The sequence below is a fragment of the Phyllopteryx taeniolatus genome, chromosome 6 (assembly GCF_024500385.1).
Source record: "Phyllopteryx taeniolatus isolate TA_2022b chromosome 6, UOR_Ptae_1.2, whole genome shotgun sequence".
NCBI classification, from domain to species: Eukaryota; Metazoa; Chordata; class Actinopteri; order Syngnathiformes; family Syngnathidae; genus Phyllopteryx; species Phyllopteryx taeniolatus.
This window is the reverse complement of record NC_084507.1, coordinates 8,254,751-8,271,270: the sequence shown is the minus strand read 5'-3', so window position 1 is coordinate 8,271,270 and position 16,520 is coordinate 8,254,751. Positions and strand designations below refer to the sequence as shown.

Here is a 16,520-nt window from a genome sequence, read left to right as displayed (position 1 = left end):
TTTCTTTTTCTCATGAGGAGGGCGTATGGGAGATTGTTCAGATCACAGCCTCTAAACACGCTCTAAACAATCCCCCCCCTCGCTCCTGCATTTATTTGAAATAGGAGGGATTTACAAATCATAATGTTCTAAGCAATAAGACACAACACAACATCTAAAATCGTCCATAATACTAATGCAAGCTAAGCAAATAAATGATAACTTCTAGAATATATTTAACAGTGATAATAAGAGATAATTAAACATTTATATGGGTTCACAGTAAAGATAAAAAATCAGGAACTGAAACTAGAGGACTTCAAGAACATTTATATTTCCTCTTTAGTGAGGGAAACAGGTGGAGAAACACGGGTGCAAAAGTCATGTCCGTGCCATTTTGTGAATCCCTGGTGAGTTGTTATAGTTCTGCAGGCCCATACAAAACAAAAACAAGCTTTGAACAATCAGGTGCAAAGGAGTTCAACAGTTCACGTATAAGGTTGCAAACCTCTTACCCTCATGGCAGTCGACAACCAGGGCAGAAATCGGGACACCCTGGTGTACACACCGGGCCTCTTCGGCGTGGCACATTCTTTTCCCCAGCTCACCACCCCCAGCAAACGGTATCGGCTGGTTTTGGACAAGCGGTCCTCTGCCATAAAGGGGCCGCCGCTGTCTCCCTGACACCGTCAAATATTACCGTACATAAGAAACATATTGATAGAAAAGCATTGATATCAACCAGCATGTGCCATAACTGACAAGAAGGATTATGCGCCTCCTGTACACACAAAGACAAAACATCTCAACTCACATCAAGAAAACTCTCACACTCATTGAAAAATGCTCTCGTATTCATCAAAAAGCCCCAAAATGTACTCACTTAAAAAAAACTCACTTTGACAAAAAAAGAGGTTTCCCTAGGAAAAGCGACTTTTTTCTGTGTGCGTGTGCGTGTGTGTGTGTGTAACTGTGTGTGTGTGTGTGTGTGTGTGAGATGTGAGAATGTGAGAAAGAAAGGTTCTATTAGTGAGGTTTATTTTTGTGTGAGAGAGTTTTATTGGTGTGTGCGAGGGTTTTTGGGTGAGTGTGTGAGGTTTTTGTTTGTTTGTTTTGTGTGGGGAGTTTTTGAGTGAGTATTAGACTTTTTTGTGTGGAGTCTTTTTTTGCATGACAGAAAGAGAGAGATTTATTAGTGCGTGCGGAAAGTTGTTTTGGTCAGTGTGATTGTTTTTTTGTGGGGGGTGAGGGTGGGAGGTTTTTTTTGTGAGTGTTAGAGTTTTTTGGTGTGAGTGAGAAGTTTTTGGGTGAGTATGAAACTTTTTTAACTGTGTGTGGAAGTTTATGTTAGGTTTGTGGAATGAGAGAGATATTTCAGTGTGTGGAAGAGGTTTTGTGGTGAGCGTGAAAGGTTTTTGTTGTGTGTTAAAGGCTTTTTGGGGTGAATTTGCAGTCCTTAAAGTGTGGAATGTTTTTTGTATGTGTGTGAGATGTTTTGGGGTGTATAGGTACGGCACCTCATACGATAAAGCCACATGAACACACACATTAGTGCACAAACACACACTGACCCGGCAGGAATCCACACCTCCCTTCTCAAAGCCAGCGCAGAACATACTGGCAGTGATCTGGTTGTCATAGTAATCGGGCGCATTACACATCGCATCACTGACGATGGGGACGTTCACTTCTTGTAGAACATCTGTTTGATGACCTTGACGTGACAGCACAGTCTTATTACAAGTGATACGATGATAATGTACTTTTTTACATCAGCATCTGAATTCTGACATAAACTCACCAGAGTATCCTAAGTTCCCCCAGCCTATCACTGTGCCCATCTGCCCGTCTATCAGTCTCTGGCCGTACGCTGGCAGGCAAATGGGTTGGATGTATTCTAAAAACAGCAGAGACGAACGCATGGATAGTGTTCCCGTTATCATTCATACTATGAAAAAAAAAATATGGACTAAAGCAGATGCAGCTTGTGCAAGCCACATTCACCAATTTGGATTGCCACCCCCACATTTGTTTTCAAGGGAACCTCATATCCAAATGCAGTTATAAAAAGAGACACTAGATGGCACACGCGATCAAGTTGAAATGCTGTTTTGAGAGCACTCCCCACTTCAATGCAAAAAAGATAACTGCCTCGCAAAACACTCAGCACACAAATAAACCTGATAGACTTTTAATGAGTGCTAATTACAAGCTCATTCTAAGGGAATAGGACAATTATTTGAACTAAATGCTTGAACAAAAAAACAAAAAAAGCAACTGATAGTGTGTCATACCATTGAAGGTGATGGGCTTGGCAAGGGCCAGTACAGCAATGTCCCTGCTGTTGTCGTCAATGTTGTCGTCCACAAAGGGCAGGTAGCTGCTGTGGTAAACGATAGTTTTCACTTCCGCCACATTGGCATTGGCTGGTTTGTTGTAGATGGAGCCCAACAACACACGCCAGTGACTAACAAAGCCATTACGCCTAATAAAAAGAGAGGGACAACGAAACACCCATTGTTCATTATGATTATTCTATTATTTGATAAAACCGTTCTTATTTTAAAGTACACCTACACAATCTTTTCAAGCCAATAAATAGCTGTTGGAGAATTCTGCCTCCTCAGCTTACGGCATTGTCAGGTAATTTTCAACAATATGTTTATTATTGCAGTTAGCAATGGTGTAGAACTGCATGGCATCACAATTCACCTCTCACGGAGTTAATGAAGTAAATAATGGTGCAGCACAGTTCTACATCTGAATCGCAGAATTTTTTTCATACGGACCCCTCTATCTCACTATAGGATGCCGGTGACTTAATGCACTGAAGTGTATGTGCTAATGCACCCGATACATATGTTATCATATTAAGAATTTGGTACTTGTGAACCGTCATTCTTGAGTAATGTTTGTGAATGTGCACTCTGATCATGAAATCTAATAGGAAGTAGTGGGAAGTAGCAAAGTAGAAACTTGTTACTGTACTTATTTATCAAATATCTGTACGTTACTTGAGTAACTTTTACCCCCTACATTGGAAAATAAATATCTTTATTTCTACTCCTTACTTTGTCAAACAGACTTACTTTTTTCAACCGCCGCCGATGACGACACGAGGTAACAAAAACGTGAATAGACAGAGGTTAAGTCAGTCGTGGTTGAGATCTTGATTGATTGCTTCATTGAGGAAAAAAAAGGGACAGCAGCGACATGAAGGAAGGTGAATCAGGGAGCATTAAAAACAATGGCAACATATTCGGAGAAACAAGATATTCCACACCCATGACCTTATTCAAGCGAATTGTTGTTTGTTGGCTCCAAGAATGATTTATGGAGAATATGTTATTTCTTGTGACAGCCTAAAAACAGCTTCTAGTGTTAAGTACGTTGTTTTAATGGCATTAGTGCATGCACCAACATTATCTTGCTTTTTTTTTTTACGAGCACTATGGAAGTTCATTAAAGAGGGAAATTATTTTGTGTGCAGAGAAGTTATTTTGTTTTTTCATCGTGCCAAGTCATCAAAATGGGTATTGTATATAATTGACAGTACAAACTCATTTTTGCTTTTTAATTTTCTACTTGAGTACATTCCAGTACTGTACTGAAGTAAAGGGGTTGAATTAGTACAACTCTTTTTTTCTTCTACTTAAGTACATAGTGTGAGTACATTTACTACCTGTTCTAATAAGCGATGATCTTTATTTCATGCATAAAATCAAGCTCTGTCTCTTACTTGGGGAAGCAGTGAGCTGCAGAGACAACCCAGCGGTCTGAAATGATGGAACCTCCACACTGATGAACTCCATCATACTGTAGGCTGACCTGCCAAGGCCACATGCCCTGCCTCGCATCCACGCCACCAACTATACGGTCTTCTGCAAAATTGCGCCTGCCGCAGTCTAGCGAGGGAGAAAGAATTGATTTCCGAATGAAGTGTGTGTGCCCCAACATACTGATGGGATGGGCGAGAGGAAAACAAAGATGAAAATGAAGCATGAGTGGAAAGATAAAAATATGGGTTGACATCTTACCTTGGCACAACAATGTGAGAACCTCCTTGCTCTCACAGTCGCTGGAACATAAGCAACACTTGTTAAGAGAAGACCAACCTATCTAATCAGAATTAAAGTACAGTGGAATCTAAGTCAAACTGTGTGTAAAGTTACAAAAAAATGTCCCGCCCTGATCTCTTGAAAGACCTCATGCAGCTGATTATCTTTTCGGCTTTTTGTAGCTTTTCTTGCATCCACAAAAGAATGACAAGACTCAACAAGTGTTGTTAAGAGAGGAATGTGGGACGACATAAAGAGTATACAGTGATCCCATCCCTTACCAGATAACGGTTTACTGCGGATTCAGTGCATCGCACAATTTTTTTTTTTTAGGTCGGTGTAGTGCAGTTACTGATCTGCAGATCTCTGATACAGCTCGCTTCATTGACTATATGATTTTAATGTAGCAGCACTAACATGAGGTCAACTGAGCTCTTAGTCTTTGCAGAAAAAGAAACCTGACTGAGTCAACTCAACTCAACATGTGGTAAGTCACCAAATTGGTTGAGGATACAAAGAACATGACGGCAAAGCCACTGTCAGAGTTTTATGAACTAAATTCACAAATATAAACCGTAGTCTGAGAAATACCTAATGCACACACTTATAACAATATCAATTAGAAAATAATGCAAGTAAAGAGCAATGCTTAGCTTAATTTTCTACAACTACAGTAGTTAAAAACATCAGCATGATGAATTCTGGGTTCCCATAATGCTTTTTGCTGACTAAATTGCCAGGAACACCAGTGTGAGAAACAGTGCTGATGCATAAGGCAGGAAATTGCCTAATCACACCATGTCCACATGCACTGTTGCTGACGTCTTTCAAGCAGAGCACACCCACCTAAAATAGGCACGTGTTCATATAGAGTGTGGATGGTGACCTCAGGTGGGGCAAATAAAATATCTGCACCTCTCTAAAGTATCACAAATTAGCATTTAATTGCATATATGAGTCTTATGAATGTATAGGATAATACAATAAATATTTTGTCGCTACTTTGTGGATTTCATTTACCGTGGGGGTTTTCTGGAGCAAAATCCCCACAATAAATGAGGGATTACTGTACACTAAAGGTTACTAGAAAGCACATTCAAAGCAGTAAGACTACAGCTTCATTATGCACATTGTCCCTTGTTATCAACATTAAGATTGTTTGTTTTTTTGCATTTTAATGCCAGCTGCAGTCATCTTATTTTTGTATGACAAAATAATGCTTTAAAAAAATGGATCAGTGATGTCTGCAATATGATTCACCTTCGCTGGTTTTTATATTTTATTTAAAAAAATGTGTGTGTCTTAATCTTAATTAAATGGCCTGTAGAGTTAATAAAATTGTACGAACCAACAACCAAGAATGGCCAGTCATACATCTTCTGTACCGCTTATACTCATTCAGGTCACAAGTGAGCTCTCCCAGTTGATTTTGGGCGAGATACGGGGTACACTCTAGCTATTATGTCGCCAGTCAATCGCAGGGCACATACAGTATAAACAAACAACGGACCTCCTTGGAAAGTCAAATCTCCTGACATTTCTGCCACTTTTCCTTAACCTTTGTTGCAACACGTCGACGGCTCAAGGAGAGAGGAAAAGGTGCTTCCTTTTGAACATAGGAAAGGACAGCACCGGTTCAAATGAATTCAGCTCCACTTTTCCTCACTGACGTCATCGCACGATGGCAAGTATTGCTGGCGTATGTCTCCAGCTTGCGGACTTTACCTGCAAAATATTTGCTTCATAATAAAATGAAAACAAATTTTTTTGACCCATTTTTTTTTTACATTGCTATTATATACTTAGAGTGTATTCTTGATCCATATTTATGTATGCACACTGATTTGTCTATATTTTTAATAGAACTAAAAGTTTTATTTAAGAATTTTTTAAAGTCGGTAGCGTGAAACTCAAGTGTCTTCGTTTTGTTGGTTGTCTGTTCTTTTAAATATTGCTACTGTCAAGGATTGTGAGTAATGTACTGTATCTCACTTTTTTCTTAAAAGTTAGTCCGTAGTAACCTATGCTAAAGGTTGCGTAAAAGTCGCATTAGGGCAACTTTCCTAAGCATTTTTAGAATTCAAACGACCAATCTTCCAAGTACTTCCGGGTCGTATCGCTTGGATAGGTTAGGAAAGGAAAGTTCCGAAGCAAAAACGGGAATCTGAAGAGGCCCAACCATTCGCACTCACATTCACACCAAAGAATCACTGCATGTTTTGGAATGTGGGAGGAGGCTTTCTCGTTGAAAAGCCACACAAACACCAGAGCAACATGCAAACTCCACAAAGAAAGGCTGGAGCCCAGATTTAAAAAAAAAAAAAAAAAAAACAATCTCACAACTTGTGAGGCAGATGTGGCAACCACTCGTCCACCATGCCATTCTAGAATGTATTATTTTTCATTTCCACTTCTATTTTCTATATAGAAAAGTCCTTAAAGGTTCTAATGCCACGTGTAAACTGAGTAGATGGGTGGAAGAATGGGATGAGAACTTCGACTGACCAGATATTTTGCAAGATCAAATTGTCATGTCAGTGTAGCTACCATGGGAACAAAGAGTCTTTGATTTTCTTGCCGTAGGTCAGCTCTTCAGTTCTGACACAGAAGAAGTCTCCACCGTCACCGCCGACGTCTTGCACAGACGTGATGGAGTAATTCACCACGCTGAAAGAAACACACGTTCGTTTTGCGTTGTTCATATGACGGACCTTTTAAGATGGTCTCACCTGACAAAGCCCACTTCCTCGCAGCTGACGATAGCCAGCAGCCCATTGGCTGAGGAGGAACAGACCTGACGCCACCTCTTCTGAGTGGAGTCGAAGACTCTGAGATGTTGGTCAGCAGAATTTACTTGGACTGTATGTGATTATATCAACATCTTAGTGGGTTTTGACAGTGATACACAAAAGGTTTTAGCTTCAATGTACAGTAGTGAATGCATTCGTGGCACAATATAATGTTCTCCATTAGATCTGTATCAAATATTCTGCCTACCCAAAGGTAAAAATGTTCATTTTTGATTTAGTAAGAGCGATATTAATTTTAAAAAAATGTTATGATTGTAGTTGTATTTTGAAGTGGTGTGGAATTAGTACAGCCCCACTCTATAGCAACAATAATGTTGTAACGTTGCTAAAGGAATACCCCCCTCTGTCTAGCAAAACTGACTACTACCTTTGTTAAGAGAGAACATTTGATATTTGTATGGTGAAAGTGGTCACAATGTGGGTGGTCGGGATATGCAAATCAGTATGTCGTACCATCGTAGTATCCTGCGTCTTCCTCCACAGTGCAATACGTAACTACAGAGGAGACATAAGATACGCGTACATTCATTGAGGCAGTACATATTTTGTTTTAGAATGTGTTTAATATCTGTGTATTTTCCACTGCGCGTGTTGGTGTTTGTGTCTGACCTATGGCCCAGACTGCTGCGCCAATGGCTCCCAAAGTCATCAGCACCACACACACCCTCATCAGCCGGCAAGGGGTTACTACACAGGTGAGCGAGATCTCCCGGTTCCCTGCACACACACATGAATGTGTACGTCTAACTAGCAGAGTTTCAAACTGCACTAACAACACGAGGAATCATAATAATTACGAATAGTGGAGTGAAAGTGTACATCAATCCATAAGTTTTAGTGTGAATAAAAATATAGTCCGAGGATTTATTTTGATACAGTGGCATGCAAACATGTTTTGCTGCCCAGGGCCAAATAGGCTTTGGTGATGGTCCTTGAAAACCAATCAGCGGTTTTTCTCGAGCAAAAATCATGTCGGCGGGTTTGGATGCCGATGCATGAATCAGCGATCCACTTTTGGGTACCAACCCACCAGTTGACAATCGCTGGTCTAAAGTCGAGTGTCTGCACAAGAACAAACTTCAGGATAGGGCTGACAACTGGCAAATATCTTTCGAATAAATTATTCTATCGATTATTCAATTGGTTAAACAAATATTTTGTATTTAAGCTATTGCAAAATGTTTTGGGGGAAGATTACAGTTTATTAACGGATTTCTTATGATTTGGTATATTTTAATGATTAAACAAAACCAAATAACAATTAAGCAATAGCACTCAAGAGGAAGTAATGTTGTACTCACCAACCTTTCTGAGACTGTCAGTTACAGGTTATTCATATACAGGAATTGTTGTTACCTTTTCTACGGAGGTCATGTTTTTTGCTGTGCATTACCAGGAATAAGTCAACTACTTGACAAAAATGACTTTATCGGCTTCTAACATATTTTGGGAAAATGTCGTAGGCAAGGGAAAACACATCACTTTTAGCCCCACCACTTCAATTTCATATTAAAAAGAGTATTTTTGAGGGCCGCTGTCAGTCATGCTCCCTGAGAATCGTCTTCACTATTCTGCCCCTGACAAGCGCCCATTGGTGTCCAAACGAGACAAAAACTACTGTGATGCTAAACATTCTTTTGGCCGTTTTTTTCCCCCCAGGCAGCTCTTTAAGCAATCGCAGCCTAAGACAGAACAAGAACTCTATTGTCCACTTCTACCTGAGACCACTACTGTGGGTCTTTGTTATGAGGGTTCCTATAAAGCTGGTTTATTGTCTGCTTTATTGGAGCATGCATTCTATAGATTCATTTAAAAATTATTAATGTTGTACACGCGGTGATGGATAGTTGTGTCTCTGCCATGATCAGGAGTGCCATTTACACACGTCACAGAAATGCAACGGCAAGGGAAAGACTCTTGAATAATCACTCAGGAATGATCAGTTTCATTCTTGACACTGAAAATGTCCCATAGAGTTTATTGTATCTTGGTGTTTATACAGTCTCGTGAGATACATTACTGCAGTGAATAGCCTTTTGACCTCTTACTGACATTTGGACTTTGGGAAACAGATTCAAAAACAAACTAGAAAACCAGGAAGATCCTTTATTTAATTCATCTGGTTTAGTGTGGGTTTTTTGGGGGGGGGGGCCGCGGGGTTAAACAAGGCTCAGTTTATTTCAAGACAACTTTGCTCCAATTTAAATAGGAAAGCTCTCTTCCTGACAGCAGAGATAGTGGTTTAAAAAATAATAATCACCAAGTGACCTCAGTCGGTGTTAGGGTTCACATTTCATATAAACACAGTGCCATACAATACAGCAGTGGCATGAATATTCTTTCTAAGGCAAAACTTTGTGTGACACTGCCCAAAACTGAAACTGCAAATGCTGTGCAAGCAACTGATCCGTGGCACTGAGCATCTCCTCATTACGGCAAGGAGGACCACAAAGGCTTATTTCCTGTCACTTTTTGAGGATTGACAAAACAGGCAGGAATTGATCTTTTATCTTGTCTGGGATGTTGAATCGACAAATAGAGGTAAAGCAGACAGCCAGCTTGGAACAAATCTGTTAATAGTTAACAACAGTCAAATGGACTGATGCCTGCTCACTGTCCAAATGCACACAGCAAGCACAGCATTTTAATATTTGCCTGCGTGTTCCTCTGTATGTGAGTGTGCATCTGTGTTCGAGTGTGTTGTGTGTGTGGGGGGGCGTGTGTGTGTAAATGAGTGCGTGCATGGTGTGGTATTTACCCATCTTCCCCTCTTTGACGACTTTTTCAGCATGCATCTGTGTAGAATAGGAGGGAGAAGGCAACTATAGAAGATAGTCTCCTCGTCCTGTCTTCCTTCTTTAATCCCTTGATTTCTTATGGCAACAACTCCTCTGAAAAGATCAATTGATACTGTAGCTCTGATATGGAAAATATCAAAGAACCTCCAAGTTTCATCGTAACCACACATACGAATTTCTGGAACTTAATAGTACAGTATGTACTGTATGTATTTTCCCCCCTGTAACTTAATAGTACAATATGCATGTTTTTTCAGGATAGATAGCAGTATCCAAACAACTACAGTGAAAAAAAATAAAAAATAAATAAAAAAAATTTAAAAATAAAAGTATTCGTGCCAGTGGGGGAAAAAAATGACCTGACCTAAATGTTTCAACAGTGACCTAAATACACCTAGTATGCACCCGTTAATATGCATTGTAGGCACAATAGTAGTTTTTAAAACAAAATCAGGCGGCACGGTACGACTGGTTAAAGCGTCTGCCTCACAGTTCTGAGGACCGGGGTTCAAATCCCAGCCCTGCCTGTATGGAGTTTGCATGTTCTCCCTGTGCCTGCGTGCTTTTCTCTGGGTACTCCGGTTTCCTCCCACATCCCAAAAACATGCACGCTAAGTTGATTGAAGACTCTAAATTGCCCGGAGGTGTGAATGGTAGTTTGTTTATATGTGCCCTACGATTGGCGGGCGACCAGTTCAGAGTGTATCCTGCCTCTCGCCCGAAGATAATTGGGATAGGCTCCAGCACGCCCGCGACCCTTGTGACGGTAAGCAGTACAGAAAATGAATGGGGGAAAAAAATTATCATGAGCCAAGGATGTATAAACAAGAACATCCAAATCTTATTATTATTGTGGTTTGGGTACACAAAACACAACCCTATTTATTCAAGTTTGCATTTGCAAATAGTTTTCTCCATTCGTTATGGACTGTAAGACAATACTTTTGACTGTCAGCATTAACAAACGTTGACATTTTGTGGAAAAACAAAAAGGGCTAAGCCTTCAACTAAATATCAGCAGCGATCCTTCGTGCTAAATTACAATACATCTTTCAAGTAGGCTCACCTGTCTCCTTTGAAAGCAGAGGTACTGGTAATTTCTGGTAGTCCTTAAAAACTGAACAGGGATGTTGCATTTGGTCCACTTTGGTGAAAAATAAATGCCCAAAAATATTTGAACGTTGTTAGGTCGATAAATAACAGTATAGCACTTTTTCCCCAGTTATGCCTGTTCCCTCACAGGTTACTGACCCCAACAAAGCGCTGGGAAAAAAAAGTTTTTCACGTCGTTTTATTCTTTCTTTCTTTCTTTCTTTTTTAAACACTTTCCATCACCCCAAACAACCTGCGTCAGCTGACAATATAAAGTGCAACACCTGAAAGAGCGAAAACGGAATTTGGATGAGCTTCATTCGAAGTTTCGTCGCTGAGTGTTCGTCCTGTGACGAGGCGAGGAGGAGGGGCGAGCGTGACGTCATGACTGGACCCGCGTGCACTGTGCGTCCACGCCGAGACGTCGAAGTGGATGGACCAGGGTGGGCAAACTTTGGGACCGCTCAAGGGACACGTTTCATTTTGAAAACCGGTGGATGGGTCAGGTCGTTTCCAGGTTTCTTCTCATATCTAAATAATAGTTCATAGTCATTTTTTATTTTGTTTTATTCATAATTGTATTATTTAGAATTAATCTACTTATTAACTGACCAAGTATCCAATAAAATTGAATTATTATTATTATTATTATTGTTATTATTAGAGAGGCTTCAAGGCCTCCTTCTTGCACTCTTACAGTCGTGGCTGTCCATACAATTTAAATTTAAAAAAATTATCAGACCGTATCAGTGAGACTCTGTCGAACATTATTACACATATCAAATCTGACTTATACATTCAGCACAATTAAGCACAGGGGGAAAAAAATTTCGAAAGTGATGTTTTGGCAATCTTAAAGGAGGAACCTCTGGTAAGTGTTGGTCACAAAGCTTAGTGTAAAATGTACAGTTTGTATTGAAAACACATATATTTAACACTTAACTAAAGTTTCACATTTGAAGGGGGACAGAGAACAAGTCTACGTAGGCTCAGGGTCGACGTTGCCAAAACAACAACTTTGCATCTTGATTTGCTTCGTAATGACCTCAATGATGCAGCATGTGGGGGGAAATATATATATACTTGCACGTATAATATTTTCTGCCATCCTCATAACATCTTTCTTTGTTGTCTATTTATCACAGATACAATTATAATTTTGAGACCATGAAATGATATAATTGAAAGATATTTTCAATCCTATATTACATTATGTGTTCATGTCACAGTCAAGGCATTCGGTCCGGAACAAAAGGTCCTGACACGAGCAGTCTTGTTAAACAGGGTCTTGTTGATGTACATTCTCAAGTATGTTCATGTTTGATAAGGCACCACCGACAGACACTGAGCAGAGCACAAGACCCAGAAGGACAGTGACTCCCAACAGTAGGACGCTTGTTTACAAAATGGATTTGGGCATCAAGACTTCATTCTCTATGTTCCTTGTTTACCTCCTATACGTGGCAATTGCTGTGGGTGGATGCGTCTACTCATTGCATTCACTCTCTGTCACACTTTTATACGCTTAGAAAACCAAATAATACAATGGATTGAGCAGTTTAGTTACACTTGAGTGTTATGGAAGCAGTCAAGTACAAGGAGCCTACCACTCTGATCCCAACAGTTATGGGAACATTGTTCTAAATTCAAATTGGATTCACTTTGCAAACTGCGGTAGGAAAAAAGCTTCGGAGCTCATGAAATGCTATTTACACATTCTATTTTGCGGCGCCGAGTAAGACTTAACATTATATTGCACAACATAATTGCCGTATAGTATTACTTGTGACAAAATATTTATATTTTTCAATGCTGGATTCAATAAATCCATAAATGGACAACACAAACAAGTCCTTGCGTGTCTAGAACGAAAGTGAATTATTATTATTAGTAGTAGTAGTAGTATGACAGAAATGAAGACGTTCCCAATAATGTGCATGTGTTTATCCAACGCAAGAGGGCAGCATAGTCATTTGACCATGATGGCTCGTTGCGATGAAGGATAAAATGAGCTTCAATGAATGAATGTAAGGTAGCAGAGTGTTTTGAAGAAGAAAAAAGAAAAATGCTTCAATTCATAAGAAATAGGGCACAACTTCAAAAAACAAAAACAAAACAGGAACTCTTTAGAGGAAATAGGGCTGTCTAAATATACCAATTACGAGACTATCTGTCTGCATGATTACACCCTCGATCTCTATCTCTATTATTGTAATTGTTTGTGTGTGCAGTGTTTCTCAAAGGCAAAAGAATGTAAATCACTGCCACAACGCAACCTTAAAGCCAGCCAAACCTGTTTGCTTTTTTTGGGTTCTCCAATGCAGAAATGTGACATTTGAATGAGAGACTTTCTCACAGTCATCCTCTGTCCTTCTTCATCTGAAAGAAGAAGGAAGACGACGATCACAAATTATTTACAAACAATTTATTATTTGTGGCTGTTCACTGGACTTTATTGGCTCTTTAGAAAGACCTTTGGATTTATTTCTGAAGTGCTGTAGTTATCATCAATTAAGCGGTAGGTGTTCTACTGGGAAGCTTCTATTGATATCAAGGTTAGTTGTGGGTTGTTGTTGTTTTTTTAAATTAAAGCTTAAGTATTAAATTCATCCCTTTCTTATTGATCCTGAACAGGTTTGCTTGAAATCAGGCTGGAAAACTCTCATTTGAAAATCTCAATTTGAAAGCAACTCACTTCAAGTGGAAATGAAATGGTTTTTGTTCGTGTAGTTAATGACGATGGCCAGAAAACAGCTTTAATAAATGGAGCAATACAAAAATAAGACCAGTTCTAAAAAGGATTGGGTGAATATATGGCTAACAATCAAGTAAACTACTTTAGTTTTCAGGGTTCTACCAGCCATAATATTCTTACACTTTTGTTGAAACGCCCAGGAGTGGGTCCATAGCAATAAAAGATAGACTTTGTTGTACTCTGCTGCCTGCTGCCAGGTCACCATTGCAAATCTGTTCTCAATAGTCTTACCTGGATGAATAAATCATGCAAAAGATTATAGTGGCACATATTTATTTTCACTTTTTCATCATTTCATGATTATTCGAGGTCAGATTTCTCTCAAACGTTCTTGCGTGAGGGGACTACAAAATATTGTCTGTGCTTAACATTGTCATATGAAGTTTTAACAGATTGAAAGGAAAAAAATACACAAAGGATGAGGAAGAACATTGGCCTGTTGCTGCTGATCTTGATCTACATCATCACACCCTCATCAGGTATGTTTCTTTTAAACAGCTGAGCTTGAGTATTTATGCATATTTTGCTCTCACTATGCAGTGCACATTTCATGCCAAAACACAGCTTTAAACGTTTAGTTTCAATGTGCAACAGCTGTCACATAACACTCGGTCTACGTGTGCTGCCCCCGCACCCTTGCAGCACAAAATACAACCACTACGTCTGCGATTTTTACACGACCGGTGGATGTCTCTGTGTTTGTGGGGGACCCTGCCGTGTTGACCTGTGGTGTGCCTGAAACATCTGCTGTCACCTTCACCTTGTTTGGGGGTCACGGCAATTACAGCCTCACCTGCCCTGGTGGACATGTGGAAGATATCCCCCAGGTCAGATAGCGACTAGAAAACTTGTTTCGCCTTTTAGAAGCAGTTTATTGTTCAGGTAAAAACGAAAATAAACTGCTATTTTGACCATTCGTTACATGTAAATGATGAAAAATGGCTGTGTTTGCACAGCTTGTCTAATTGGCCAATGATATCCAAATAGCATGCTGTTTTTTTCTTTTCACTATGGCACATTTCCAAATAGTGTTACATCAGGAGAAAAAATATTCCCACCTGAACTGAGTAGTGTAAATACATCATCAATATATGAGCTTGTGTCCGAAAATTCTGGGCATACGTGTGTATCACAACAACAACAAAATGGCGAAACAATTGTTTTGTTTGTTTTTACTATACTGTGTCACACTACTCCAGCAAGTGATTTTCTTAAATTGCATATTGGTTGACAAGTGCTATTTAAATTACAGTTCTATGACCTGCAAGAATAAGGAGTAGTGTTGATTACCTGTACCATCAGCAACTACTGGCCTGGCATGCGTATTACATAGCATTTTCAATCAATTTTGTAAATCTGTGAAACCGGGGATTGTTTTGACAATACAGTGGCATGAAACATGATTCTCCCCTTCCTGATTTTGAATTGTTTTGGAAGCACAAAGACAAAGGGCTCTATTTTCATGAATAGCATAAATGCATGGTATAATTTCGTGGACCAGCGCACCCCGGCGCATCTAAAAGAGGGATTTCTGCGCTGTTGTGTGCGCAATCGCAGCCGACTTCAATCTTGTCCAATCAAAGCGGCTCCTCTCATTCCAATTAAATGAAGTCCACAGACACTCTTTGACATGGTGGAAGAAGAACCTAATTTGTTCAAATCCGGGAGGTCAAAGTGCACAAAGTACGTTTACGTAACTACAAACAGACCTCCACGGGCAGATGAAAGATCACTAATATCTGCGCCGTGAAGTGGCTTGAACCCCCGTGCCGGCCAGTGGGATGAATTAAAAAACATAATAATAATCATAATAATAGTCATGTGTTCGATAAATAGATTTATACAATTATTCACGGGGTTTGATGCCCACTGTTCACATATGAACGGATTACATTTGACATCCACCGCACAAGTCCGCAGGGCTCAGTATCTGTCTGCCTGTGCCCCGATCATATTCAACAAAAATCACGCTAGACCAGCGGCCAACCTACTGTGCCGGACTTACAAGTGGTCTGAGTAAGCCTAAGTTTAGACTTTCCCGCCACCAAATTGTCACTGTGCTGGGCACGTCAAAGGACAAAAACCTTGTTGTGCCAGTACACCCAGCTTGTCGCAGACTGGTCTGCCAAATTGGCAGACATACGCAGCGAGCCTTGTGCTGGCGCAAAAGTCAAGATACGCCAGTTTTTACCGCAGAAGCGCCATCTACAAAAACAGAGCCCAATAAATGCAGTTTTTAAATGTTGATTCCTTTTATAAAAGTGAAGAAATAACATTTCCATTTTTGCTTGGTTGTTTTCATTAAAATATATACATGAGACATGTTATTATTTCAATAAAGACAAATGCAATTGCATAATGGTTTCCTCTTGCTTTTTATATGATTTAAGGCCATATTCAGTTACATCTTTGCATTAAAATTATGGAGTTCGTCCCTCATTATACAACAGCAAGGGATCTACTTTTGTCTACAGCTATCATGAAATCAACTACAACTTAAAGATAAAGCCTTTCAATGTAATTTGTATTCATTCCATGCCCTCATCTATGTCCTTAGGCTCTTTATGGAAGTTGTCAAACAAAAAAAGGACAGTCACTGGCTGTGTGGACCTTCAAAGGAACCTCTAATTCAGACAATAACACAAGAGTTGTTTGTCAGTTGCCAAATGGTTTCGACTCTTCCACTGCCATCCTGCGTGTTTATGGTGAGGACTACTACTCCATCCATCCATCAATTTTCTGTACCACAGTTCTATTCAGGTTTACAAGGTTTTGTTTCCATCTACCATTTTCCACCACTGTTTCCCACTAATAGTCACTGATGGTGTAGTGGTACACTTGCCTGACTTTGGTGCGGGCAGCGTGGGTTCAGTTCCCACTCAGTGACGGTGTGACTGTGAGTGCGGATGGTTGTCCGTGTCTATATGTGCCCTGTGACTGACTGGCGACCAGTTCAGCGTGTAGTCTGCCTTTCGCCCGAAGTCAGCTGGGATAGGCTCCAGCGCCCCGCGACCCTAACCAGGATAAG

General features: G+C 40.0%; 1 protein-coding gene across 2 annotated transcripts; it reads right to left on the bottom strand.

Moving 5' to 3' along the window:
• On the bottom strand, positions 1–11,093 carry hpn (hepsin). Of its 2 annotated transcripts, XM_061777627.1 has the most exons (13): positions 10,712–11,093; positions 9,606–9,738; positions 7,457–7,564; positions 7,301–7,342; positions 6,767–6,896; positions 6,585–6,704; positions 4,017–4,057; positions 3,719–3,884; positions 2,274–2,464; positions 1,781–1,876; positions 1,551–1,693; positions 495–659; positions 1–405 (listed from the first exon to the last, which is right to left on the bottom strand). In XM_061777627.1, exons 2-13 carry the CDS (start codon positions 9,640–9,642, stop codon positions 361–363), a joined length of 1,284 nt encoding a protein of 427 aa, XP_061633611.1. In that variant the 5' UTR covers positions 9,643–9,738; positions 10,712–11,093; the 3' UTR covers positions 1–360. The 2 variants fall into 2 exon arrangements, with proteins under 2 accessions (XP_061633611.1, XP_061633612.1); XM_061777628.1 differs by lacking the exons at positions 7,301–7,342; positions 7,457–7,564.
• Between the last annotated feature and the right edge of the window lie 5,427 nt (positions 11,094–16,520).